We start from the raw sequence: 27,008 nt of genomic DNA, 5'->3' as shown, positions 1-27,008 counted from the left end.
AATAGGGGTATCATCCACAAGAAAAGAAAGCTAGAACGTAAGCGTAAAAGATGCTCAGACCATCCAAGTCCTGTACTGAAAAACTCCACACATCTAATGAGCCAAGAATTAAAACGCCTCACCAAAGAAAGTAAAAACAAATTCTTCAGTCAGACTCTCACAAGGTTTGTAACCGAGGCACTTAGCAAGTTTTGGAGGTATGTAAATCGCTCAGGTAAAAATAACCAGGCAAATGATGAAGGGAGTGGAGAGTTCGCTGAGAGATTTAATTCATTTTTTACATCAGTTTTCACACGTGATGATGGCGAATCGCCGTGTTTTCAGCCTGCGGATAGTCCTCCTATATCGAATGTAGTGATCAGTGAGGAAGGGGTCCTGAATTTGCTCTTGAATATAGACACCAAAAAGAGTCCAGGCCTAGATGGAATCCTGAATGAATTTTTATATAGATAAGCAGAGTGGACCTCCAAATTTCTAGCTAAAATTTTTCAGTCGTCTGTCAACAGTGGTTGTGTTCCCATTGCTTGGAAAAATGCTGAATAGTGTCTGTGCTTAAAAGTGGTCCTACTTCGAACGTTGAGAATTACAGACCTATTTCCCTCATTTGTGCTTGCTCCAAGATACTTGAACATAAATCTACAAACATTTATTAACTTACCTTGACTGTAATAATTTGTTATTTGCTAATCAGCATGGCTTTCGCAAGGGACTTTCCACAAACACACAACTCACTGAAACTGTACACGACCTCTGCTTGTCAATTAATTCCCGCATGCAATCAGATATAGTATTTTTAGATTTCGCAAAAGCGTTTGATAAAGTCTCGCACCCGAAACTGTTACTTAAAATCAGATGTATATTTAAAAATGAAACGATAACTAAGTGGTTTACGTCCTATCTTTCCTGTCGAGCACAGTATGTTCAAGTTCATGCTCATAAATCCAGCATTAGTCCAGTAGACTCCGGCGTTCCGCAGGGCAGCGTCCTGGGCCCGCGCCTGTTTTTGATTTTCATCAATGGCTTGCCTAACGAACTGAGCGTACCGGTCCGATTGTATGCTGACGACTGCATCATTTATAAACAAATTGGTACTCTGGAAGATCACGTTGAACTAAATCTAACTTTGCAAAAAAATCATCGAATGGTGCAAAAGGTGGCAGATGGTATTAAATCCAAATAAAAGTTTTTTTGACCATTACAAGAAAGAAAACTATCTCAGATTATAGTTATAGTATCAGAGATAGAATAATAACCAGGGTCAATAAATACAAATACCTTGGATTAACACTTACTTCTGACTTACGTTGGAATTCACACATAGGTAATACATGTTCCAAGGACTCAAAAGCACTCTGGAGCCTGAGACGAAATATGCATAGTGCAACCCCTTCAATCAAATGTCTGGTTTTTAAGAGCTTGAGAAGGCCCATTCTCGAATATGGAAAAATCGTTTGGGACCCCCACACTGCATTCAATTGCTCTAAGCTGGAAAGAATTCAGCGTCTCGGTGCTGGGTTTATATTTAATAGGTACCGACATTCTGATTCCCCAACGTCTTTGTGTAAACGTGCTGATTTGGAAACGCTCGATTTTAGAACCAAATGTGACAGGCTCAAGTTTCTTTTTCAGATTATTAATCGTAACTTGAAAATAAACCATTCAAAGTACTTTGAAATTAAAACTGGAGAAATATCATGCCATCGTCACAGCTTGTACATACCAAAGCCCACAGTCCGAAATGATTGCTTTAAATTTAGTTTCATTGAATGCCGTTCTCGCTGCGAAGACGCTCAGGACATGCTGCTTGCCAAACTGGGTGCTGTTTTGCGCGGTGGCTACAGCTTGCTGGAACCTGGTGTAGCTACTGGACGCAATTGAATTTATTTGTTGGTCTGCGGAGGTTGAGCAGCACCCGAGGGTCCTGATTGGTGGAGCGCGACTTGCATTCACTGCCCAAGATAATTACCTAGGCATGCGTACCTGTAATGTATAGCGTACAAAAACTTGGGCGCGATAGGAATCCGGTAGGCTGAATATCCAGAAATATTTCAGATAGAACCAGAAAGCTCAGGGCATTCGAAATAATTTGACGAGGGCCTTCAAAACTTTATACGGCCGATTTACCTGCGATAGATATTTTACGATTGATTCTACACTGCATGTTTTTGTGAGTACAGCCGTGATCGTGCCATAAGGCTGCGGCTACCGCTAGATCCTACAGCTGTTTGGGGGGGGCTGTCTTTTCTGGATAGCATTTTCCACCTCGGGAACTCACTTGATTCGCCGCCTCTGTGCACTCCGCCGATGCCGCCTGTAGCAAACACTTGGATTCCGGCCCGGTTACACGCCAGCATGGTAGCAGACACTGTGGTGCCCCCGGTGAGGCCCTGGATGCGCAAGTAAGAAGAAGAAACGCATGATGTGGAACGTGTCTGCCTTCACACTACTCCCTGTTCTCCACGAATGGGTTCATGCAGACAGAATGACGCGAGTAAGACGTGCTAAACTGTTTGGTTTATGGGTGGGCCGTAAGATTTTAGTCCCGCTGAAAATAAAACGCCATAAAATTAAATTACTGACTGTACACATGACATGGTACTAGAAAGCGAATATTGGTTGACTGAAAAAGTGAGCAAATTTTTACATATTACAGGTGGGAATCTGGCAAAGGCTTTCATGTAAAACAAGTTCCTCAAGAGCAGGTCTCTGTATGTCTCGGACTCGTGTCGTAAAAACCCTCTTCAGCTCCTCGTCTTGGCTTACTTAATTACTTGGCTTACGCTTACTTGGCTTACTTACTTGGCTTACGCTTGGCTTGGCTTAATGACTAGAGACCGGATTTTAGGCAAATGCCTTTTTTTTAACGCTTCGTAGGCGCACCATTTTTACGTATGAGCACGAATTAGGTGTTGACAATATGTGTAACACTCTTTTTATAGTGCCTATAAATGCCTATTTTGAGTGTCAGTGCCAAAGATGCCTATTTCCGACGCCGGTGCCTAAAAATGCTCTATTTTACAGAAAAGGGGCCTGAGTTTTGCTTTCAGATTCTGTTTACTTTCGAATCCATTTCGGTTTGAGTAGAACACACACGCGGCAACATTAGATGACCTCGTCAGTTGGCTGTGGTGAGCACTGCACATACGCCGGCTGTGTACACAATACCAATCACGTCAGCCGAAAATATCGAAGCAACCTTTTTCTCAATTTCTGCTATTTTATCGTGGCAGCTTGTTGATGACTTTGGCTGTTGGTAGTTGACCAGATGGCACCACATTTCGGAAAGTATACGGAGTAAGTTATAGGTTCGTCCAAGTAATTCCCAGTTGGTTCCAATTTAAACCAACTGTAAAATGTTCCATAAACCTGCTGGAAACAGTTTAATTGATTAACATTTCCACCTGGGTAACCTGACTTATTTTGTGCAGTCAGTCTTGGAGAAAAACGAGGGGTTCTCAGTCCTCAAGCAAATTTCAGGAGTACTCACCGGTGAATATTCTATGACACCGAACAGTGCAAAGCCATCAAATGTTCCTAAGTACAAGCACGCTCCTGTAACATCCGTTGATGTTAAGCGTTCCTTTTCAGCATACAAGCTTGTTCTTACTGATAAGAGGCATAAATTTGAGTCCATCAACCTGGAGATGGTGCTTGTCCGCTGCTGCTTTAACAGTGATTTCTAGATGGATGATGTTTATTTTACCATGGATCCCCGTGGATGTACGTAGGCCCCTGTAGAACTATGAATCTTTTCGGCATATTCCGCATCAAGCAGCACTGTGTGTTTCATTTTCTAGCATCTCATATTTATGGTTTCCAGACCCTTCTATTGGCAAGCACCATTTGATAGTCGCGTGGCTCCAGACACGTGAAGCCACAAACTATAAAACACTGTTTACACAAATGACAACATATTTATTAATGTTGAAGCATTGTGTATGCCTGCAATAAATAAGTTCAATTCCTCTGTGAGCGAAGACTGAACTCATTTGTCAGATGCTTTGAATTGACAAGGTTTCTATCAATTTCTAAATACATGGCCTCCTGTTAAGGTATTTATTTTTTCTACTTTTGTACACGACAAGCGAATTGTTTGTTTCGAGGTATACCAAAGTATTTTAAAAGGTCTGGTAACCGTCCCTTTTGCTCTGCTGAGGCATGTGTATTGTACTCAAAGTTGCGCGACAGCCTTAAAAAAAAACGGCTTCTAATGTTAGCACCTTGCTTAAGGTCCGAAATCATTCCTGCTGTGTTTTTGCTTTATTTTACGGCAGATATTGCGCGCTAAAGTTCGGAACTGTGTGCACGTTTGATTTTCATAAAGTTTATAGTGCCTATATTTCTCCGTTAGGTGCCTAAAATGCAATTTTAGCCGCCTATTTATGGCGCCTAAAACGTGCTTTTTAGTGCCTAAAAATCCGGCCTCTACTAATGACCTTAACATCACTATCATTTCAAACTTGCTGGCTCATTCTACGCTGCTCGATTTATTTACAGATTTTGTCAAGCTATTCTTCCGGACTCTCACGAGAGTCTGACAAACTGAGTCTTCAATGCGGGCATAAGAACAGTGCACACGCACCGCACCGCGAGTAGTGTGCGTTACTTGTGAGCCTCCAAAAGGCAGCTCTCCACCTCCCTATCACTACCTAGACCGCTAAGCTCTTTGCCACAGGCCTCGTCCATCCTCTCCGCTCTCTGGTCACTATCCATCGTGACTCGCAGCTTGCCCGGATTTCCCTTACCCGTCAGGGTCAGTGGTTATTAACAAGCGGGTATCTCGCCCATTCCAATCTCCCCGTTCACCCGTTCACCTCCACTATTCCCACCCCGGCTCCGAATCTTCGTATCCTCCCCCTCCCGACCAACAAGTCCCCCGTCCTGCACGCCGGCTGTCGCCATGCGGCCGGGCAGCACCATTGCCCTCTCTTTGATACCCAGCTTGTAGCCTACACGGATGCCTCTTTCGTGGCTTCTCGAGGTTCCTGCGGCTATGCCCTTTACCATCCCCGCCTCACCGCTTCTGAAGCTCACACCAGCGGGCCGTATCTACGCCCTCCGGACGGATTTTCCCTCGAGGTCCTAGCCATTGAACACGCCCTTCAGTCATTTGCTCTCCTTCCCTCTCTTCAAGAGTACATAGTCTATTCAGACCCACAAGCCGGTATACACCATATACAGAAACGCACCCTGACCCCTTCTCTCCAACAGGAGGTCGAACGAGCGGTCTCCGCACTGCAGCCTTCCATCGTTTTGCTCCGCTGGGTCTCAGGGCATTCAGGGATTGACGGCAATGAACTGGCTCAATCAGCTCGCCCGCGACATACTTTTTCGGGCACCGTTGATCCCGTGGCCCAAGCCCTCGGAGGACGGCGGGAGCCACCCTTCGCCGCACCATAAAAGAGGTCCACCCTGAGCTCCGCCTCGACAAACGCCTTTACCCTCCCCCTCATCTATCACTCACGGTTCCGGAGGCTCGCCTTTTTTGGCACATCCAAATGAATTCAGTCATCATCTCGTGCCGCCTTTTTCTCTATCGCTATCGATCGGACCCTTCCTGTCCCAACTGCCCCTGTATCCATGCGGACCTGGCCCATTGCCTCTTTTATTGCCCGGCTGATCAGCAGTCGTGTTCCTACCCCGCCCCCCTACCCATTTCTCTACCCATCATCACCTGGCTCGACTGGCTTGGCACTGAAGCGGACGAAGAACGGCGACTTCTGGTCGCCCGGGCGGTCTACATGCTCAGTCTCTAAATCATGGTCGAAAAAAGGTCTTCTTACTACTACTATATGCAACACCTGGAAAAAGCGGGAAACTTGGAACGCGCCTAAGCTCCTGCGACGCGATAGGAGAAACGCGAAGAAAACATGACTGTATGTTATCAGCAGTAGCACCAGGCACGTGATCGTTGCATCGTACCGACTAATGCTTGTGCCACTGTAAAGCTCTGCTGTGCGCTTGGCGTTGGCATTATACAGCTTGATACATAATGTTCAACCGTCGTCGTTTATCGCACACAAGTAAACCACTTCAGAGACGTGAGGATACCGCTCTAAACCCATCTGACCACCTCCAAGAGCGAAGGAAGCGCCGCTGCATGCTCACCTCGTGGCTCCTTTGTCCAGTCCCACCTCCGTTCTTCCCTTACAGACGCTCCGTCCGCCTCCCGTCTTATCTTCTCTAAGGCCTGCCCTTTTAATGTTAAATGATTAGTAATGCTTTCGCATTAAAGCGCACGTGGGCGACGCAGGGCCCATCCGGGTTTGTGAGGCGCCAAAAAAGCCCGGGAAGTACCAAGTGTGCGCTTGATAGCGGCTGCCACATTTCGCTTTTAGTGCCGCTAACATGACAGCGCATGGGCATCAGGAAACGTGTATCTTCAACCTGTGGAGCTTTAAAACTCCCGGGTCTTGGCCTCCCCCGATGAGAGGAGAGGGAGCAGCGGCGTAGAACAAGAGTACAGTCGTCAGCACGACTGTCTTTAGCTGCATGGTTTGGGCTGCGCGACATATATACCGATAACATCTGCTTTGAGATGGCCTGCGTGTGGAAGTGCACCTCCACACTGATGGGACTGTCCATTTTTTTGCGTTGCTGTACGCGCTGCCCGAAAATTTTGAAGCGAAAAGCTTTACTAGGCTCGTAAACACCGCGCTTCGCGCGGGCCACCCCTGGGCGCCGCCGTTGCGCGCCCTTTCCCTCTTCGCCACCCCCTCCATTCTCCTCATCGCCACCGGTTTACCCTTCGCCGCTGCCGCGCGGTCTCCGCCGCAGTCCCAAGAGAAGGTTCTTTCGCAAGGCGTTGCGATAACGCGTGAGCGGCGGCGGCGGCCGTAGAAGAGGCGCAGACATACGCCATGGAATGAAGAAAAGAAGACCCAGAAGTGATAGCGAGGGAGTTGGCTCAAAATCTACACCGCTATCGTGGTGCTCCCAGTGCCTTGTGCGCGAACTGCGACAGCCATGACGTCAAACAAAGCATAAATGCAGCTTTTCGCTTGTATATCCAAGCTTAACCAGAGCTAAGCCACTGCGAATTTTTAGATGCAGCAACTTTGACGCGATTCACACGCGTTTCATAACGCAGGCTATTAGTGCCCATGAATGCAAACAGCACGAAAAAGAGAGGGATGTGAGAAGAACACAAAGACGAGCGCTGACTTTCAACAGAAGCTTTACTGCTTCGAAAATATTGTAACAGAGAATAGGGCGACGAAGGTAGGCCTTGGTTTCTACGGCTAGCACGGTGCACAGGGGTGTCCACTAGCGAAGGACTGGAGCCCAGGGTATCCGGAGGAGTATGATACATATACGGGGATCTTTACCCCGCACCTCCACCAAAATATGTAACGGAAAATAGGGCGACAGGTCGCTAACCGGCAGAATACAGCAGCCAGCCAGCCAGCCAGACAGCGCGAGACACTTCAACGTCTTCGAAGACACTTCAGCGCCACCTGAGAACACCAGGTGGCAATATATACATCAGGCACAACCAACAAAAGAAGCATGATGACCATCACATCAACAGGTATGAACTACAATTGTTGAAGGTAGCAACAGCCGCCTCATTAAATTGCGTCCGAAAACCTCATTTAAATCGCTGTTAACGCCAACGAAGCACTACTTACACATGCGTCTTCAGTCCTCGCGATTTCTGCCGCTGCTAAAATTTCGCGGGCGAGATGATTGCGATGTTTACTTATTTATTTTTATTTTATTTTATTTAGTACATACTGCTAGCCTCATGCTGAGGCTGTTGCAGGATTGGGGCATATGATACAAAGGGAGAAAACAACAGTAAGAAAAGTACACTTAAATTATTGTTATACAGTTCTAGTTGGCACAGTGGAACAAAGAAAAAAAAACTACAGTCAGAGATCATAAGTCACAAAAAAAAAACACATTGCAGGAGGGCAAAAGTACGAATCGACAACATTCTGCAGTCAGGGCACAGTTGACAGCTTTGAAATAAAACTTTCCAGGGACGGGCACTTGACCACGTCATCAGGTAAGGCATTCCATTCACGGACTGCTTGGGGGAAAAATGAGTACTTAAAAGTGTTGCTGTGTGCCCGGAATTCTATTAAATGCTTGGAGTGTTGTGTTCTAGTGCTTCGGTGAGCTGAGCGGGAGATGTAACTCTCACTGTTGATCTTAAAGGCTCCAGACAAGAGAAGATACATATATTTGATGCGTGTATACTTGGCGCGACTACTAATAGTGCTGAGACCAGCCTGGGTGAGAAGTTCGGATGGTGACTCGTGGCGGCGATATTTGTTATAGATGAACCTAACTGCCTTGCGTTGTATGTTTTCTAATTTAGTAATTAAATTATTTGTGTGTGGGAACCAGCATATTATGCTGTATTCTAAAATTGGTCGCACGAGGGATGTATAAGCAAGCAATTTTGTGTCGGGTGAGGCGAAATTGATGGAGTGCCTTAATGAGCAAAGAGCGGAAAATGCTTTGGATGTTACGTATGCTATATGCTTGTCCCATTTTAAGTCTGAAGAAATGATTATGCCAAGGTACTTATATTTATCGACAAATGTTACTATGTTATCTCCAATTTTATACGGGAAAGTGAGTGTTCTTTTTTTCCTTGACACGGTCATCCCAACTGTTTTTTCTAGATTTAGTGTCATCTGCCATTCCTGGCACCACTTTGATATTACTTCGAGATCGGCGTTTAATGTGATCTGGTCTTCTTTACTGTTGTTTTTATATATTATGCAATCATCCGCAAACATGCGAACAGTAGCGTCAATACCATTTGTTATGTCATTTATATATATTAGGAATAGAATCGGCGCTAATACCGTGCCTTGCGGGACCCCTGAAGTAACTTTTACGCACTCAGATGAACATCCTTCGAACTGAACAAACTGTTTGCGGTCAGAAAGATATGCTGTTATCCAGTCAGTAGTCGTATTAGTACCGAGAACGTTTTCGATTTTGTAGATGAGTTTGGGATGGGACACGCGATCAAAAGCCTTTGAAAAGTCGAGGAAAAGCATATCGATTTGTCTGCGCATGTCAATTGTCGATGCCAAGTCATGTATGGTTTCCAATAGCTGCGTTGTTGTGGACAGACCCTTTCTGAAGCCATGCTGGTTATTGTTCAGTAATTCATTCTGTTCACAATAGGTTACAATGTGTTTAAGTATAATATGCTCTAGGATTTTGCATACTGTACAGGTAAGGGAAATTGGGCGGTAATTTGCAGGGTTATTAACGTCTCCAGTTTTATGAATTGGAATTACTTTTGCAACTTTCCATTCACTGGGTACATCGCCAGTATCCAAGGATTTATTGTAGAGAAGGAGAAGATATTTGGACGTCCACTCTGCGTACCTTTTCAGGAACTGGTTGGGGATATTGTCGGGGCCACTAGATTTCTTTCCATCAATGTTTAACAGTAAAGACAGTATGCCTGGTTCAGTTATCAACAATTCGCCTAAATGACTGTTACCATTTTGCCGGCTTGAAAATTGAGGCCTTATGCTATTATCCACCGTAAAAACGGATTTAAAGTAATGAGAGAACCTGTTCGCTTTTTGTAACGATTCTATTTCAGGTGTGTCACTCTGTCTGGGCTTGCGTGGGTTTAGGTAGCGCCAGAACTTACTAGGAGCTGATCGTATAAAGTTGTTTAAAGTGACGTTTACGTATTTATACTTAGCAGTTTTAACAGCACTTTTTAGGGCTCGTGAGAGTTCATGCATTTTGTTATTGTAGGCAATTAGGCAATTTCCTCAATCGCGATATTTTGCGCTTCAGGTGAATAATTGGTCGGGTGATCCACGGGTTTGTTTTTCGAACTTTTTTTAGTTTTTTGGGCACATAGAGCGACAAGCATTGTTCTATTGTAAGCTTAAGCCGGTTCCATAGGTCGTTTACAGTAACTGAGACGTCGGCAGAGAGGATCGAAAATTCTGTATACTCATAGGCTAAATGATCTAGAATAGACGCATCGTCGGTACCTTTCCAATCGTAAATCAAGGATTGTGTTTCTTTCGGTTTGCGACACGTAGAGAGTTTGATAGAGCATATAGTTGCTTTGTGGTCACTGATGCCCTCAGCAATTTCCCATAAAATATTTTCTGAGGGAATAGCGTCACTTTTGAACGTCAGGTCAAGGATGCTGCTACTAGTCGAAGTAACCCGTGTTGGTTCATTTATGATTTGGCTCAATCGAAAATTAAACATCAAAGCAAGAAGTGCATCAGCGCTATTCCTATCTGCGGGCCCACAGTCAAGCGTTTCCCAAGATATGCCAGGCAAATTGAAGTCGCCAGTTAGGATAATCTTTTTAGATGCCGGCACGTGGTGTTGCATATACTGCTCAAGCAGGTTTAGAGTGTCTGCGCTTGCGTCGGGTGGACGGTATAAAGCGCCAACGAAGAATACGGCTTGGTCCGGCGCTACTTTGCACCAAAGTGCCTCTATACCATCAACGGCAGGCAGCAGTGTACACGATAGGTTATCTTTGACTAAAATTGCAACACCTCCGCCACGTGTAGGCCTGTCTTTGCGTAGTACTATGTAGCCCGGGGGGAAGATATGATCGTCGGGAATGCATGAAGACAACCAGGTTTCCGTGAGCGTAATCACATCGGGTTCGTGTTCTATAACGAAGGCCTCCAAGTCAACTGCTTTGTTAACTATACTGCGAGCATTTATATTTGCTATTGTTAGCTGTTTCTTTGTCTCAAGTTGTACCGTTCTTGAAACTGGCTGACGGACTTTTTTGTTATGGCTACTTTGTCATTTTTACTATCATCCCAGACAAAAACTTCGCCGTTCACCTTGATCTTGTCATACAATAATGAAACTTTTTCTTTGTTATCTCGATTTGTCTTGCAGCTATCCCACAACTTTTTCTGTATGCTCCTCACCCTCAACGAGAAATCTTCACTAACCGATATCGAGGAACCTTTTAACTTCCGGCAGTTCGATAAGATCGTGGTTTTGTCTCTGTAGTCAAGCAGTTTCAATATCACGGGTCGAGTCTTGTCTTCTTTCTTTGCGCCAATGCGATGGATTCTTTCTACGCCTGAGATGGTCACCCCGAGTTTAGTATTTATTACATCTTCTATCACTTGCTTTTCCAGGCTGTCTATTGATTCATCCTCGTCCTCCTTTACGCCATAAACAATTAGGTTCGATCGCCTACTTCTGTTTTCGAGGTCATCGACCTGGCGTGCAAGGTCACACAATGAGCGCTCCATAAGTGATAGTTTTTCCTCGACATCGGACGTCCTTTTTTCAAGTAGCGGGAGGGTGTCAAGTTTCGCTTGAATAGCAGCCAACGACTCATTGATTTCTTTGGTGTCATTTCTGATGGAATTAACATCTTGCGCCAGACTTCGTATTTCCGTTAACACTTCCTGTATGTTAGGGCCGGGATTGCTTTCCACATCTCCGGCGAGCATCAATAGATGTTTTAAACACACGAGAAAATCATTGAACATTACACACATTTGCCCTGGCCACGGCAGCACCACCAAAAACACGTCATCACAACGGTAACACTGACCGAAACGTTTGCTCACCTGTAGCAAAAAAACGAAAGGGTTCGTGATCCACATGCCAGTAGCGGTGCCACCGTGCCCAATGGCTGATTCGGGCGCGCTCTTTGCTTTAAAAGGGCTTGCTGTCGATGATGTTGCGGATGCCGGAGTGTCACCAAGTGGGCCGAAAGCGATGCGATTCAGTTGAACGGGCGGTGGGTCAAGGCACTGGTAATGCGTGCTGACGGCATTGCATGTAGCACTCGACTCGTTCGGTAGAAACCGAGCGGTTTCGGCTGTGCAGTTGACGCTACATAGGTTGTTCCCAGGATTCAGCAGGCAAACAGGGAGAGCCTGTAGCAAAAAAACGAAAGGGTTCGTGATCCACATGCAAGTAGCGGTGCCACCGTGCCCAATGGCTGATTCGGGCGCGCTCCTTGCTTTAAAAGGGCTTGCTGTCGATGATGTTGCGGATGCCGGAGTGTCACCAAGTGGGCCGAAAGCGATGCGATTCAGTTGAACGGGCGGTGGGTCAAGGCACTGGTAATGCGTGCTGACGGCATTGCATGTAGCACTCGACTCGTTCGGTAGAAACCGAGCGGTTTCGGCTGTGCAGTTGACGCTACATAGGTTGTTCCCAGGATTCAGCAGGCAAACAGGGAGAGCCTGTAGCAAAAAAACGAAAGGGTTCGTGATCCACATGCCAGTAGCGGTGCCACCGTGCCCAATGGCTGATTCGGGCGCGCTCCTTGCTTTAAAAGGGCTTGCTGTCGATGATGTTGCGGATGCCGGAGTGTCACCAAGTGGGCCGAAAGCGATGCGATTCAGTTGAACGGGCGGTGGGTCAAGGCACTGGTAATGCGTGCTGACGGCATTGCATGTAGCACTCGACTCGTTCGGTAGAAACGGAGCGGTTTCGGCTGTGCAGTTGACGCTACATAGGTTGTTCCCAGGATTCAGCAGGCAAACAGGGAGAGCCTGTAGCAAAAAAACGAAAGGGTTCGTGATCCACATGCCAGTAGCGGTGCCACCGTGCCCAATCACTCTCGTTTGGGAGAAGCCCGCCGTGCAATCATTAAAGTCCCAGCAGAGAATTCCCAGGTGCCCTTTCACCTTTTCGAATACATTGTTGTGATGCTCCCTGAAGCGCTCACTGAGGCATCGTCCCGTTTGCCCCACTTATTGTTTAGCACACGATAGCGGGCTTCAGCAAATAACGCCTTCCTAATAAGGTACATATTGGTTTTGGTGTCTTACGGAGCAACATTGTGCAACGATCGGAGCATTATTAACCTCCTCGCAAATCTTCCCCAGCTTGTCAGGGGCCGAAAACAGTACTTTAACATTAACTAGATTCCCCATTTATTTCAGTTTGTGTGAGAGGCCGTGAATATATGGAACCACTGTTACTATTTCCTGAATGATTGCAGATGTTGCGTCATTGTTGTTCGCTTTTTGAGAGCTTTAACCAGAAAGGATAGATTCCGCTACTGCAGCAAGTAGCTGCTTAGGGTAACCTGGCCTCACTAGGCGATGAGTCAGATAACTGAAGCTATCATTCATGGAATGACTTTTTGAGTGCATGGATATAACAAGACTTGGCTGCGTCTAGGTTAGAACGTGATGATGCAAACGGAATTACATGGTTCATATGTCCAGGATGCATGACTAAGCATAGAAGGAAGCCTGAGGTCCAAGAGCCTAATGGCGTTATATATAGAAAATTCACTTCTTAATTTGAGCGGACGAAGGCGCTCTTCAAAAATACTTTGGATCTGGGGCATAATTCCTTTGAAGTAATTAACGTTAGAGTAAACCAGGACTAGAAAACCATCTACGAAACGAAAGCATTGCACAACCTTTGATCCTTCTAATAGACTTCTAAGTTTCCTGTCATTTCTGCTAAAAGAAGATTGCTTTGCACGGGTCCAGTACACGTTCCTATCCATACCCCTTGTTCTTGCAGGTAGATTTCATCTTTCCAGGTGGCACAGGTGGATTTTAGATAGAAGTGTATCAGTTCTAAAAAAATTCTCACAGACAGGCCCGTCTCGTTTTGGAACGCCACGAAGCCTTGCTGGTCAATATAACCTTCCATGCACGGAAGGAGCTCGTCATGAGGTAGCGAGTAGTACAGATATTTGACATCAAACGAGCAGGCCATTAGACGTTTGGTCTTATGGACTTCCAAGAATTTGATTACATGTTCTGAATTTTTTACCTGCTAAGGGTCGTCTAAGGTAAAGGAGTTTAAAATATTCTTTAAAAATGATGCCAGAGAGCTTTGCCACGCGCCTTTGTGGATCATAGCACTAAAAGTAAGAGTGGTTCCATACATTCACGGCCTCTCACACACACTGAAAAAGATAGGGAATCGAGTTAACGTTAAAGTTCTCTTTTTGTCCCCTGACAAGCTGGGGAAGATTTGCAAGGAGGTTAATAATGCTCCAGTCGTTGCACAACGTTGCTCCATAAGACAGCAAAGCCAATATGTACCTTGTCAGGAAGGCGTTGTTTGCTCAGTCCCGCTATCAGGAGGTAAACAATATGTTGGGCAAGCGGAACGATGCCTGCCTCAAGTAGCACCACAATAGTGTATTCGAAACGGTGAAAGGGCACCTGGGATGTCACTTATCGCAATGATTGCACGGCGCACTTCTCCCCAACAAGAGTGATAAGTAGACATCGCAATCAGCTCACCCGCGAAATTTTAGAAGCTGCAGAAATCGCGAGGACTGAAGACGTATGTGTAAGTTTTGCTTCGTTGGCTTCAAACAGCGAAGGAAATAAGGTTTTCGGACGCAGGATAATGACGCAACCTTCAACAGTTGTTAGATTATACCTGTTCATATGATTTCATCATGTTTTCTTCTTTTGGTGTGCCTGATGTATATATTTTCGCGGGCCAAGCAATATACGCTTCTATTGAAAGTCAGCGCTCGTCTTTGTGTTCTTCCCACGACCCTGTCTTTTTTCACGCTGTCTGCAATCAAGGATTCTCAACTCGCCCAATCGTCTGTTTTAGCCTAATCGTATCATTCTGTTTGTACCCAACGTGTCTTTTCGCACACATAATGTTAAATTGTGTAGAAATGCGGCACGAGTACCAACCTTTTCAAGCGTGGTATACATACCTTGCAGAGTGCCGCTGGCAGGTCTCGGCGCGATATCTTCACCGCTTTCGTTCCCATTTTTGCCATGGACTCCAGGCTTTCCTTGTCGATACCTTGATAAGTAGAAAATACAAATCGGCAGGTGCGCAGACCTGAAGGAGCTAAAACGTACATCGAGCGTTAAGAACCTACCAGCGCGTGCACGGGAGGGCTCAGAGGCGGTAGGAAAGCCGAACGCGGCATATCGCGGCCGCTGTTTACGGCTACCATACATTATTACAGTGGTAGTTTAGGCGTGTTGGTAACACATGACACACGGCTTAGTGCAACAGCTCACAAGGACGACAATGAACACCAACGCTGACTTACTGGTGTTTATTGTGAACAGCTCGGCGCTAAATGAACACGCGGCCATACATTTAGGAGGCACGGGAAGACGGATGTCTTAGTGAGTTCCCAAATATTCCAGTTCTTTACGAGATAGCCCGACAGGTGACTCAGCGATGCACGTGTCACGTGAGCTATCTCTAAAATCTGCGTCAATAATTTGGCAAGTTTGCAACCACAAAGTTTTACACGCTACTTTAACCGTCATCCCGTAATCGCCCCAACAGTCCATAAAAATTTTGCCTTTATGACACAGGGAATTACGTGGAAATTAATATTCACTTGATCGTGTTCTTTCCATACTTTGGCACAGATGATCAATCAATTGAGGAAAACTGGCTTACTTTCAGAACTAAAATCACGGAAATCCAAGCGAAGTTTATTCCCGCTACCATATTTCGTGCCAGTCACAACAAACCATAGCTTTCAAAGCTCTTGGGAAAACTCAGAAACAAAAAGAAGAGGCTTCTTCGTGCAGCAAAACGCCACCCGAGCGCATGCGCATGGAATAAATCTTATGCAGTCGAGTCAACATGTGCACGCGCAGTCTCTCCGTAATGCCAAACGGGCATTTTTCCAACTGACCTTCTCAAGATCCTCAGAAATAACCCGAGGAAGTTCTGAAAAGTACTAAATACTCAACATGCACCGGTCATCACATTTGCTAACCCACTTGACGAGATGACATGTGGTGCTTAATGTGCAAATATATTTAACAACGCTTTCTCATCCGTTTTCGCTCACGAAACTGATACGCCACTTTCTACCGCAACTGGCAACCTAAGTTTGCATATGCTTCAATCATGTTTTCTCTGCACGGCATTACGTGTATGTTTTAAAATATTAAGATGTCAGCTTCTTCGGGTGCTGCTGTTATCAACTCCAAGTTCCTAAAAAATATTGGCCATGCTTCCGCAACCTATCTATCAAAACAGTTTGCACAATAACTTTCCACAGGTAGCATACCAAGTGATTAGAAGGTGGCGAAGGTTTTTCCTTTCTTCACATCAGGTAACAAAGAATCACACCTTAATTACCGCTCACCACTTTAACAAAAGGATCATGCAAAATCATGGAACATGCCATTTATTCTTACAGAGTAAACTTTAGTGACTCTATCAATTTTTTTCACCCTGCTCAACACGGCTGCCGTAGGAACCTATCCTGGGATACACAATTGTTTATTTTCGTCTATGGCCGCATGTGAACACTTACTGTAACCTTCAAACTGACGCAACATTCCTGGACTTCGCGAAAGCAGTTGTCAAAGTATCTCGCAAATGCTTACAACTAAAACTTTCTTGGTTAAACCTTCATCCTAACATATTACTGTGGATACGCGAATTCCTGGCTAACCGCACCCAGTTTGTTTACGTTAATAATCAAGCCTCTAGTTCTCTTTTCGTAACAGGAGATGTCACGCAAAGATCAGTCCTTGGTCCGCTATTGTTTTTAAAAGACCTACCAACGCATGTCTCTTGTAACGTCCGTATTTTCGTCGATGACAGTGTCATCTATCGCACAATCAACAACGCCTCAAATCAATTCACCCTCCAGAATGACTTAATCACCGTACAGGACTGGTGTAACAAATGGCTCATGGAATTAAACCCCAATAAATGCAAACTCGTGTTATTTAATCGAAAACGTAATCATTTCCTCTTCTCGTGTAAAATCTGGCACGTCACAGTAGAATTATATATACGTCGGCGTAACATTGTCCAGTGATCTAACCTGGAACGCGTAAGTCACTAAAGTGATATCATCCGCAAACAGAAGCCTTGAATTCTTAAAACGACATCCAGGTCATGCGCCGCCAAACCTAAAATTATTTGCCCACAAATTACTTGTGCATTCGAAATTAGAATACGCCTCTGCTATTTTGGGCCCCATCCAAAATTATGTAATAAATTCCCTAGAATCAGTACAAAATCGAGCCACAACTTTCATATATTCGTGCTATTCATGTAGTGTCAGTATTATCATCATTAAAAGCAGAGGCAGGCTTAACATTCTTCGCTTGTAAGCGTGGTATTACTAGTATGTGCTTCTTTCATAAATTTTATTTCAGCTCACTTCGTCGTCCGCCCAACATCAATCCGCCGGCACGCATTTCCCTGCGCATTGGTCGTCCCGTTCCAGTTGCCCGGCCACGATCGCGCAAACTGCATTTGCATCGTCATTGTTTCCACACTCAGCCACGGACTGGAACAGCCATCCACACGACATCACCGCAGTCACCTGTCCATCAGCAATTACGAACTGTTTAGCAACTAGCTTTAACCGCGAATAATTTATCTACCTTGCTTATTTTCTTTGTTTATTCAATCTGTTTTATACATGTAACCCACCCCTTATGCAATATCCCCAATCCTGCGGGCCTTCAAGGTAATAAAGTGGAGTGAAATGAAGACCTCCCTCGACCCACCAGCGAAGTTCGTGACACAGGCTGCAAAAAACTGGGTTCTCATGCTGTCACAATAGAACCACTCTTAGACGTACCCGATGCATTCTGGAAGTGGGCGCCTAGAACAAATTAAAGCACTTATCAAGTGCATTGTCGAGTTTTGAGTAGCATCCTTTTATATTGCATCGGGCACTTCAAACTGCATTTTTTTTTAGAAATTCTCAGTCTTCAACTCAGGCCTGCTTTTTTTTCAGTACGATAGGCAACCGTCTATTTCAATAGGCAACCATGTGTGCAGAAAAACAGCATGTGTTCCTACATCGCCCACATTTTGGCGATTTAAAATACCCGAACTTAACGGAATCCATTGCTGCTGCCTTGCAGACCTCACCCCTTTGCTTAATTTAGATATGTGCAAGACAATGTACTATTTGTTGAAGGTAATTCAGATTCTTTCTATTCGCCGCCACGGTGGCTCAGTGGCTATGGTGCTCGGCTGCTGGCCCGAAAGACGCGGGTTCGATCCCGGCCGCGGCGGCTGAATTTCTTTGGAGGAGAGATTCGAGGCCCGTGTACTGTGCGATGTCAGTGCACGTTAAAGAACCCCAGGTGGTCGAAATTTCCGGAGCCCTCCACTACGGCGTCTCTCATAGCCTTAGTCGCTTTGGGACGTTAAACCCCATAAAACCAAAACCAAACCAGATTCTTTCCCTTCACTAGTTACAACAAGCAGAATTTCATACGCAGATACTTTTCGCCTCCAGTTACTAACCATGAGATGCCATGAAAGGACAGTATTCAGCTCCTTGATATCAGCCTTGATATTGCAGGACAATCCATTTTTGCGAAAATATAAACCTCCTGCCGCAAGCCTCTTCTCCCATATGATTTGGCACGCCGCGAACTTCTCAAGATGGGAATTGCCAGGTGAAGTTTCCAGAATGCAATAAGAAAATCCCATCCCCAGCTTGTGGCCGAAAGTTTTCTGTACAAGTGCACAAGTTAACTGAATTTGGGATTCAAATGCACATCCTTGTTACAAAAGAGTTATTTCTCTCAACTTCCCTCACTTCCACTTTCTGCAAATAACCAACAGTCAGGCGTCGTTCAGTGCATTCATGGCGTGTCCCATCGCATGAACAAGGTTGGACAACGCGCGAAAGCCAACGTCGCCTTCTCAGCTCCAGACAAAAGTGCAGAACCTGTGCTGATCGACAATTTTAGGCCCTTCAGGAAGGCGTGGTTGTACAACAAAACGAAAACCCAATTTCTTTGAATATGCGGAATTATTTATAGATAGATCGATAGATATTCTGTTTTTCAAACTACAAGGTCTCGGATAATTGTCCCGTTTAACCTGCCGGCGTGTTCCATAAAAAATTCAAAGCGTGACGTGCCCGAAAACGTGAGGCGTCCGTAAATATTGGAATAATGTATAAGTAAAAACGTGGATTTTTATGTGCATTTGCTGGAAACGGAAATCAATGCTCCAGCCTGTGCTCCAGCCTGTGCTGATCGACAATTTTAGGCCCTTCAGGAAGGCGTGGTTGTACAACAAAACGAAAACCCAATTTCTTTGAATATGCGGAATTGTTTATAGATAGATCGATAGATATTCTGTTTTTCAAACTACAAGGTCTCGGATAATTGTCCCGTTTAACCTGCCGGCGTGTTCCATAAAAAATTCAAAGCGTGACGTGCCCGAAAACGTGAGGCGTCCGTAAATATTGGAATAATGTATAAGTAAAAACGTGGATTTTTATGTGCATTTGCTGGAAACGGAAATCAATGCTCCAGCCTATCCATAAAGTCTGCAGTTTTATTACTAAGAATAACAGTGACACTCGCGAAATTATTGAGGCACAAGGGATACGTGGCTTAAGTGACAGATGCATCGATAACCATCTGTCGCGCTCTCTCTTTTAAGAATTTTGAATACATAAGAAACCATTAAACATTCGTGATTTCGCGGCTGCGCATTTTACGGTCATTTTATCTATATTTATCACTTCGTGGTTCGCTACAAATTTTTGGACGTTAACGCTTGTGTACGTTCACTCCAGTCATTGTCTTGTGTTGCGCTAGTTTGGAAGTAATACGACTAACATAGAGTGGGCGCAGCCGTTCTGCAGCGTGGACGTCTGCGCAGCGCCGGGCCCAACAATGGAGTGAAGCGCATATGGCAGGTTCTCTCAGGTCATGAATAGCAATTTACCAATATCCCTTAAAAAAGCTATGCAACAGCTGTACCTTACCGGAACTCACCTAAGGGACAGAAATGTGGAGGCTAACGAAAGGGGTCAGCTCAAGTTATGGACAACGCAGCGAGCTGCGGGAAGAAAAATAATAGGTGCAACGTTGAGACATCGGAAGCGGGCAGAGTGGGTGACGAAACAAAGGGGGGTTAATTACATCCTAAATGAAAGCACGAGAAAGAAATGGACTTGGGAAGGCGGTGTAATGCAAAGGCAAGAAACCACTGGTTCTTAAGAGTAACGGAAGGCAAGCGTAGCACAGGAATGCAGCAAGTTAGGTGGGCGGTTAAGGTTAAGAAGTTTGCGGGGATACGCGGGCGGCAGTTGGCAAAGGACAGGATTAGTAGGAGAGTCTTGGGAGAGGCCTTTGGCCTGAAGTGGGCGTCGTCAGGCTGATGATGATGCTGATGACGATGATGCAGGCAATTCGGACATTGCGTTCTGTTTACCGTGGCCGGGATAATCAGTGAAGTGCTCACATGCTGGCTTCGGTGTAAAATGTGGCTCAGCTGGCCGTTGCTGAGCGAAAATCAAAGCGTGCTCAATGTTCTTTGATTTACCACAATTAAGTTCTCCCCTCCTAATTAGGGAGGACCCAAACGCGGCTTTCCACATGAAACCATAGCTCAACAAGTGCTCATAGGGAACATTCTATGCACCTTTATTGCTGTTATTATTAGTGATGTTTTATTAGCAGAACAAGGCTTAATGCAAAGGTGTTGCTAGCAGCGGCATCTGGCATCGAAGCCTGAAGCACCTGAGCTGTGACTAGCGTGACAGGGCGGAGACAGAAAAGGGTCAAGAGGTAGGGGAGCGATAGAAAGAAAGGATAGGACGGCGGCAATACACGTGGTGCACACATACAAACATACACCGGAGATGCGGTGTCCGTGCATGGCTGTTCTCCGCGCCCAGGTGCGCCCTTTCTTTGGGGAGCGGCCCGTCGCTGCACACGCGATGCTTTCCTCGCCGGCGCACTCCCACAGTACGGCTTCGGGAAATTTCCAGGTTTTCTGTCAATCGTAACGGAAATACTTGAATAGCCAGAGAGTCATCTAGACTGGTTCATGCAGCCGTGGCCGCCTTGAATGCTCCTCGGGAAATAGGGGGAGTAGGCGTGACCACGCCAGCAGTGATAAGCCGGAAGATAATACGGTTTGGTTTGGTTTATGGGGTTTAACGTCCCAAAGCGACTAAGGCTTTGAGAGACGCCGTAGTGGAGGGCTCCGGAAAATTCCATTACCTGGGGTTCTTTAACGTGCACTGACATCGCACTGCACACGGGCCTCTAGAATTTCTCCTCCAAAGAAATTCAACCGCCACGGCCGGGATCGAACCCGCGTCTTTCGGGCCAGCAGCCGAGCACCATAACCACTGGGCCACCGCGGCGGCCCATAAGATAATACAACCACGCCACTATATGCATTGCACCTTACTAACTCACCCACGTGCAAGGTCCCAGCGTGGACTCCTATTGAGGCTGGAACTGCTCCTTTACTTCGTACGATGGCTTCCAGCTCGGACTGCGTGCTGCGGTAAAAAAAGAAAACATCTCTAGATAGATAGATACAGAGAGAGGGGGGGGGGAGGCAAGGATGTTAAACGAAAAGGCTTCTGGTTGGCTACCGTAGTCTGGGGAATGGAATGAAGGGATTAAAGAGGGAAGAGAGAAGGAACGGGAAACACAGTCACATTCTGTCAATCAAGGCAGTCTCTCGCAAAAAAACAAAACAGTGCCTTGTGAGCCTTCATGGCAATCGACAGTTGTGGCCACGAACCGAGGATTTTGGCCTCTGTGAAAGGGCGAGGATTAAGGTGGTCCATAGTACAACGCATAATTAAACTTATTTAAATAACTAGTTGAGCGCAATCAAAAAAATTTTCTGAGGAGCGCCACATGATGGCGAACAATGTATCGTTGGTTTCAGTGGGCTGCAGTTTGCCGCTTTTTCTAAATCCTGGGTTCAAGTTACGTGAAACACCCTGCATAGGTGAGGACACTGCGGGCGGTGCACTGGCCGCAAGCGACCAGATAAAGTACCAGCCGCGTCATCCGAACAGTGCCGCTGATCGCAGCGCCCGTGTCGACAAAGCGGTGAAACTTCGCCAGGAGAAAGAAAACATTAATGAAATATCTCGTAGCGATAGCAACCTTGCAGCTACTGCACGGCTCGTTTACGTTGCAAAAGCCGTTCGCATGGCATGAAATGTTCCTTGCGCTCTCACCAGCAGCATCGTCGTGGCAGCTGAGTGCTGTTTACTGCGGTGCAGTTTTACGCCAGTGCTTCCCGAGCGGCGCGGTGGTGGTCGGTAAACTGCAGCAATAGGCCGCAAGCGCTTTTGTTGAAAACTGCAGCAGTGGCTTTCAGTGCATGAAAGTCTTTCAGCGCAATCACGGTGTTTTATTTTCAATGTTTTGCTTAAACTCACTGAAAACGCTACCTACCGAATGACAATGAACAAACGTTTTGGTAAACTGTACCATGTTACTGTTCTGATCACATACATTCTTAGCATTAGCTCCTGATTACGAAAAAGTCTATCGGGGTTGTTCCCAAGTATCGGATAGTAAGATGTGAGCGATTTTATTGCGTTTGTAGGTATAAGAAAAAACACTTAATTGCAGTGCGACGAGTTAGTGGCCTGGGTTGGAAAGGCAATACAAGCGGAATTCAGTAAAGGAAAAGTGATGCGCAATAAAGTGTGGTACGAATGAAATGTGTAGCAAAAAGAAAATAAAAACCATTACATTCATTTGGTTTCCGTGCAAACTGTGGCACAGTCAAAGTTTGAGAGCCCCCTCGCATCAGTGGCAGAAGCGAAGACCTGAATAATTTGTTACTGGATAGTTAGCACTGTTAAGGTTAATCATTCCTAACGCCTTACAGCGCAGCGAGGAGAAGTTTAATGTTGCGCTTGATGTTGCAATGTGGTGGAGTGAGGAGCATGTCATTCTTATTTGAGTCATGGTGATTTTACAGTGGGCGCTGTAGAAACATAGTTGTTGCACTTTTAGTTAGCGTAAATTAAAGCAAGGGGATTGCTAAAAGCATACCGCGAACCATGTGCGGGCTTGAGTGCGCTATCGGGAGGAAGTTGAACAAAACACATCTAAATGAGCGGACAAATACAGGGCAAGAAAACGACTGAGTAAACGAGTGGTATATTACACAAGTGCATGGAAGTGCAAATGAGCGGCGCGCACGAAAGCTATAGCAAATGCTACTATGATTGAAGGAACGAACTAACGAGCTAACTAGCGAAGGAAGGAACAGGGCGCAGCTGGCGAACGAATGAACGGGCCAACTAACACGCGAAACAACGAGCCAAAAGTCAAAAGAACAAAAAAAGACGATCGATGGTTACATGCTCGGTTACCAGGGCGCCGGCACTTATTCGTGTCCGGTTCAAAAAACGCGCCAGAACTGATATTCGCCTTCAACTAAACCAGCGCGAAACCACTGCTTCATAAAACTGCAGTTGGCAACGAAGCGGTACAGAAACAAAGTGGCAAAAGGGTTTGCTTCTTTTCACCGGCAACAGGCTTCGGGAAAATGTCGTTCACAAATCGCGAATCCCCATGGAGAAGCATTGACTCCCACTGCGGCCCGGGCCGCCAAGCGAACAGCCACCTCATGGCACTTCTGGAAACTAGAACATTTATCTGAGACCGGCGCGGGCCACTGTGTACTCACCTATGTATCTTCCACCATGGTTCAGCCCAACCTTTTTTTCAACCCGGCATACTTTTTTTTTTCAGACAAAATGAGATGGTCTAGCGCAAAGGTTTACCCATCCGAAGATGTCTGCGCTGGAAAGAGCGCAAATTGCGCCAATGGTATGCGACAACAAAATTGAATGAAGTCTGGTGTCTGGGAAGAAACACAGTTGACGCTTTGGTAACGTACTAGCGCCAATTCTAAAACATTGTACGTCAGGCTTATGTGAAATCTTGAGCTATTGCTCCCCTCCTCTTACTTGTTTGCTTATGATTTTAATCAAATTTTTAGCACTCCTCTAACGCAATAAAGGAATATAGACCCGAAATATTTGCTTGCGTGTTTTATTTAAAATGATGCTCTCAACGTTAGTAAACATGGAACAACTTATGGTATTCGCCTACGACCAAGAAATAATATTTGAGTTTCTTCTTGACGCTGTTTAAGTTTCATTAACAGAACGATGGCCGTGACGTGTGGCTGCATTTAGGTTGCAGGCGACACAAAAAAAAGCGGCAACATAGCTGCTAATACATCGTTTGTTGTAGTTCTAGCTCTTGAAGCAGGCTTGTCTGTCTATGTGCTGTAATGAGTATCAGAGTTTATACCTCAGTTTTCATCTCAGTACCTCAGAGACCTAAAGTTGAACTACACGTCACAGCCTTCTTTCGGTTCAAGAAACTGAAGCAGCATGGGAGAGTAAATTATTTTCTAAATTATTTCTTGGCCGTAGGCGAATATTACACGGTCCTCCATGTATAGTAATACCTAAGGTATCATTTTAAAGTTGAAAAGATGCAATAAAAGCAGTCGTGCATAGTCCATTAGGCACCGGTTGAGAATACCTTGCCTTTCTTTGCGTAATTTACCACAAATATATGACACATAAGCAGAACTACCCAAAACGTTGTGTTGATTGTTGAACTTTCCGAGATTGTTGAAAAGTGAACTTTCCGAGAAGGCTGCAAGGCGTAACTTGGTAGTGGTAGCGGCGGGGCTAAATGATGCCCTGAATAATAACGCCACACAAGTAGGCAAAAGATTAGCTGAGGGAGTTGACGGCATAAGGGCGATAGCACAGCAAGCGCAGATCGTGGTGTGTACAGTGCCGGAGGTACAAGGAAGGAATGTAGAGGTTGCTAAAGACGTTGTGAATCTTAATCGAGAGATAAGGCAGTTAGGCCTCGAGAAAAGCTTTGAGGTGGTAGACATTAACAAGGAAGTGCACAGAGCAGGTTCGGGCAGAGACTTTGGACGAGATGGCATCCATTTCAGTGGAAGGGTAGGAGAAGAGATAGGCGGGCGCCTGGGAGGCCGAGCGGTAGCTTTTTTAGGGGTCCACGGTGGCTGACGGCGTAGGGGTAGGTTGCAGCGATGTAGTAAATGAAACAATGGCGGCTGAGCCCAACAAAATGGCCAATAGGAGGCCCAGAAAGAAAACTACGAAAAAGAAATTTAACGCCAGGATCACTTACATAAACATGCAAGGGGGTAGAAAGAGAGCGAAATGGCTAGACAAAGAACAGCAGTTAATTAAAGGACGAAGCAGTAGGTGTGTACGCTCTATGCGAGACACATCTGAGGGATCTAGAAGATCCACCTTTAATCGATGGCTATATCTGGGAAGGGTGCAACAGAACAACGGAGAATAAGGGAGTAGGAGTAGGTATGCTGATACATCAAGGAACAAATTGGCAAAGAATAAAATCACCTTGCAAAGAACATGTCTGGGTATCAGGTACAATTGCTGGCAAAAGGACATGGCTAGGGGTAGTTTATTTAGGGACCGGGGACAAATGCAGGCAAGAAAACAAGGAGCTAGTTAAGTGCCTCAATGACGATATAAAGCAGATTGGAGACGGTGTCGATATTATTTTGTTTGGAGACATGAACGGCCACATCGAGGATCTGGATGGATACACAGATTGTAACGGGAAGTTAATGCTAGACTTGTGTGAGCGGCACAACCTAATTATTGTCAACAGAGAAACTAAATGTGAGGGACAAATCACGTGGGAATCCCGTAACAGGCAAACAACCATTGACTACTGTCTAATGTCGCAGGGCATCTATGGCAAGCTCGCAATAATGGAAATAGACGAAGAGGGGAAGTACAGCCTAGGAAGTGATCATAAACGTATTAGTCTACAGTTGGGAGCCCTAGTCAAAAGAGAAATGCAGCGAAGTCAAAAAGACAACGCAAAATTAAACGATGAACAAATAGCGCTAATATAAGCCGAAATAGAAGAAGTAATCCAGAAACTCCCCATGGCAAAGTGGAATTATAATCAGTTGGAACTGCCCATCGCTACAAAAATGAAACAAGTGAAAGTAGTAAACCGCTGGAGAGGAAAGAGGAAGCCACGAAGCTGGTGCAATATGGAAATTAAGGAGGCCATCGAACAACGACGGGTGGCTTCAAGGGAACACACAGAAGCAAAGAAGGCGCAGTTATCTGAAGAGGAAATAGGTGAAAATTGGGAATCTTATCGACAAAAGAAACAGCAAGTTCAGGCCCTAGTCCAGGCTAAAATGAAGCAGTCCTCTGATAAATGGCTGGCTGAAGTTCGCGAGGCAAATAAAGGGGGGCCAAGAAAATTCTGGAACAATATAAGCTGGTTGGGAAAAACAAATAAAAGAACGCAGGAACAGATTATAGATGCTGAGGGAAAATGTTTAGAGGGAGACGATGCTGTGAACTACATTACATCATTTATAGCTGCGTCTTTTAGCAACGACAATTGGGTAATCTTCCCAAGTGAGGCGGCAACACAGGACAACACAATAGAGAACAGCTTAAAACTGAATAGTCTTAACTGGGAAAAGGCGGAAGCGAATATTCCTAAAACCACATCCGCAATGATAGACGAAATTCCAATTAAGCTGATTAATGAACTTGGCCCAAGAAGCAAGGAAGCGCTGATAAAAGCATTGGAGACATAACAAATCAGCAAATTCCGCACAGCTGGAGACAGAGTAAAATGAATTTGATTTATAAAGGGAAAAGAGATAAGATGAACATCAAATCCTACCGTCCGATTACGATAACATCTGTTATGTACAGGCTGGCCATACAGGCGGTGAAATTAAAAATGCAGGCATGGGTAGAAGGTTATCGGATACTCGGAGAACTTCAGAATGGGTTCAGAAGGGGTAGGCGTTTAGATGATAGCCTGTTCGTGCTTACCCAATGCATAGAAATAGCTAAGGCGGAAAACAGACCTCTGTTTTTAGCCTTTCTGTACATAAGCGGTGCATACGATAACGTGAACAGGGAACTCCTGTGGAGCATATTGAAAGATTTAGGTATCGGTCAAGACGTAATTGATTTTCTACAGGAAATCTACCGAGATAATGAAGTTGAAATTACATGGGAAGGGAAAAAAAGTAACACAACTGTGGGGGTGCACAAAGGATTAAGGCAAGGTTGTCCTCTATCACCGCTGCTGTTCATGCTTTACGGGATAAATATGGAAAGAAGGCTAGAAGAAAGTAATCTAGGTTATAATCTCTCGTACCGATTAGGCGGAAATGTAGTTGAGCAGCGACTCCCGGGTTTAATGTATGCGGACGATATTGTACTGTTAGCAGATAGCCAGGAAGATTTAGAA

General features: G+C 45.4%; 1 protein-coding gene across 9 annotated transcripts in view; it reads right to left on the bottom strand.

Moving 5' to 3' along the window:
* LOC149367588 (uncharacterized) overlaps nucleotides 1–27,008 on the bottom strand; it is a 1,242,925-nt gene that overhangs the window by 895,587 nt on the left and 320,330 nt on the right. For 7 of the 9 annotated variants that reach the window (XM_089556290.1, XM_089556305.1, XM_089556295.1 and 4 more), the window contains exons 4-7: nucleotides 21,123–21,208; nucleotides 14,651–14,742; nucleotides 11,559–12,494; nucleotides 2,276–2,387 (exon numbers count right to left, since the gene is read on the bottom strand). In XM_089556290.1, coding sequence (XP_089412416.1) covers nucleotides 2,276–2,387; nucleotides 11,559–12,494; nucleotides 14,651–14,742; nucleotides 21,123–21,208 — 1,226 coding nt within the window. The remainder of the gene's footprint in view (nucleotides 1–2,275; nucleotides 2,388–11,558; nucleotides 12,495–14,650; nucleotides 14,743–21,122; nucleotides 21,209–27,008) is intronic. The other 2 variants (XM_089556318.1, XM_089556312.1) reach the window with 1 other exon arrangement.

Source organism: Amblyomma mixtum, chromosome 1, assembly GCF_055824585.1.
Source record: "Amblyomma mixtum isolate Tamu chromosome 1, ASM5582458v1, whole genome shotgun sequence".
Taxonomy (NCBI): domain Eukaryota; kingdom Metazoa; phylum Arthropoda; class Arachnida; order Ixodida; family Ixodidae; genus Amblyomma; species Amblyomma mixtum.
The sequence above is the reverse complement of the archived record's forward strand: the minus strand, read 5'-3'. Positions and strand labels throughout refer to the sequence as shown.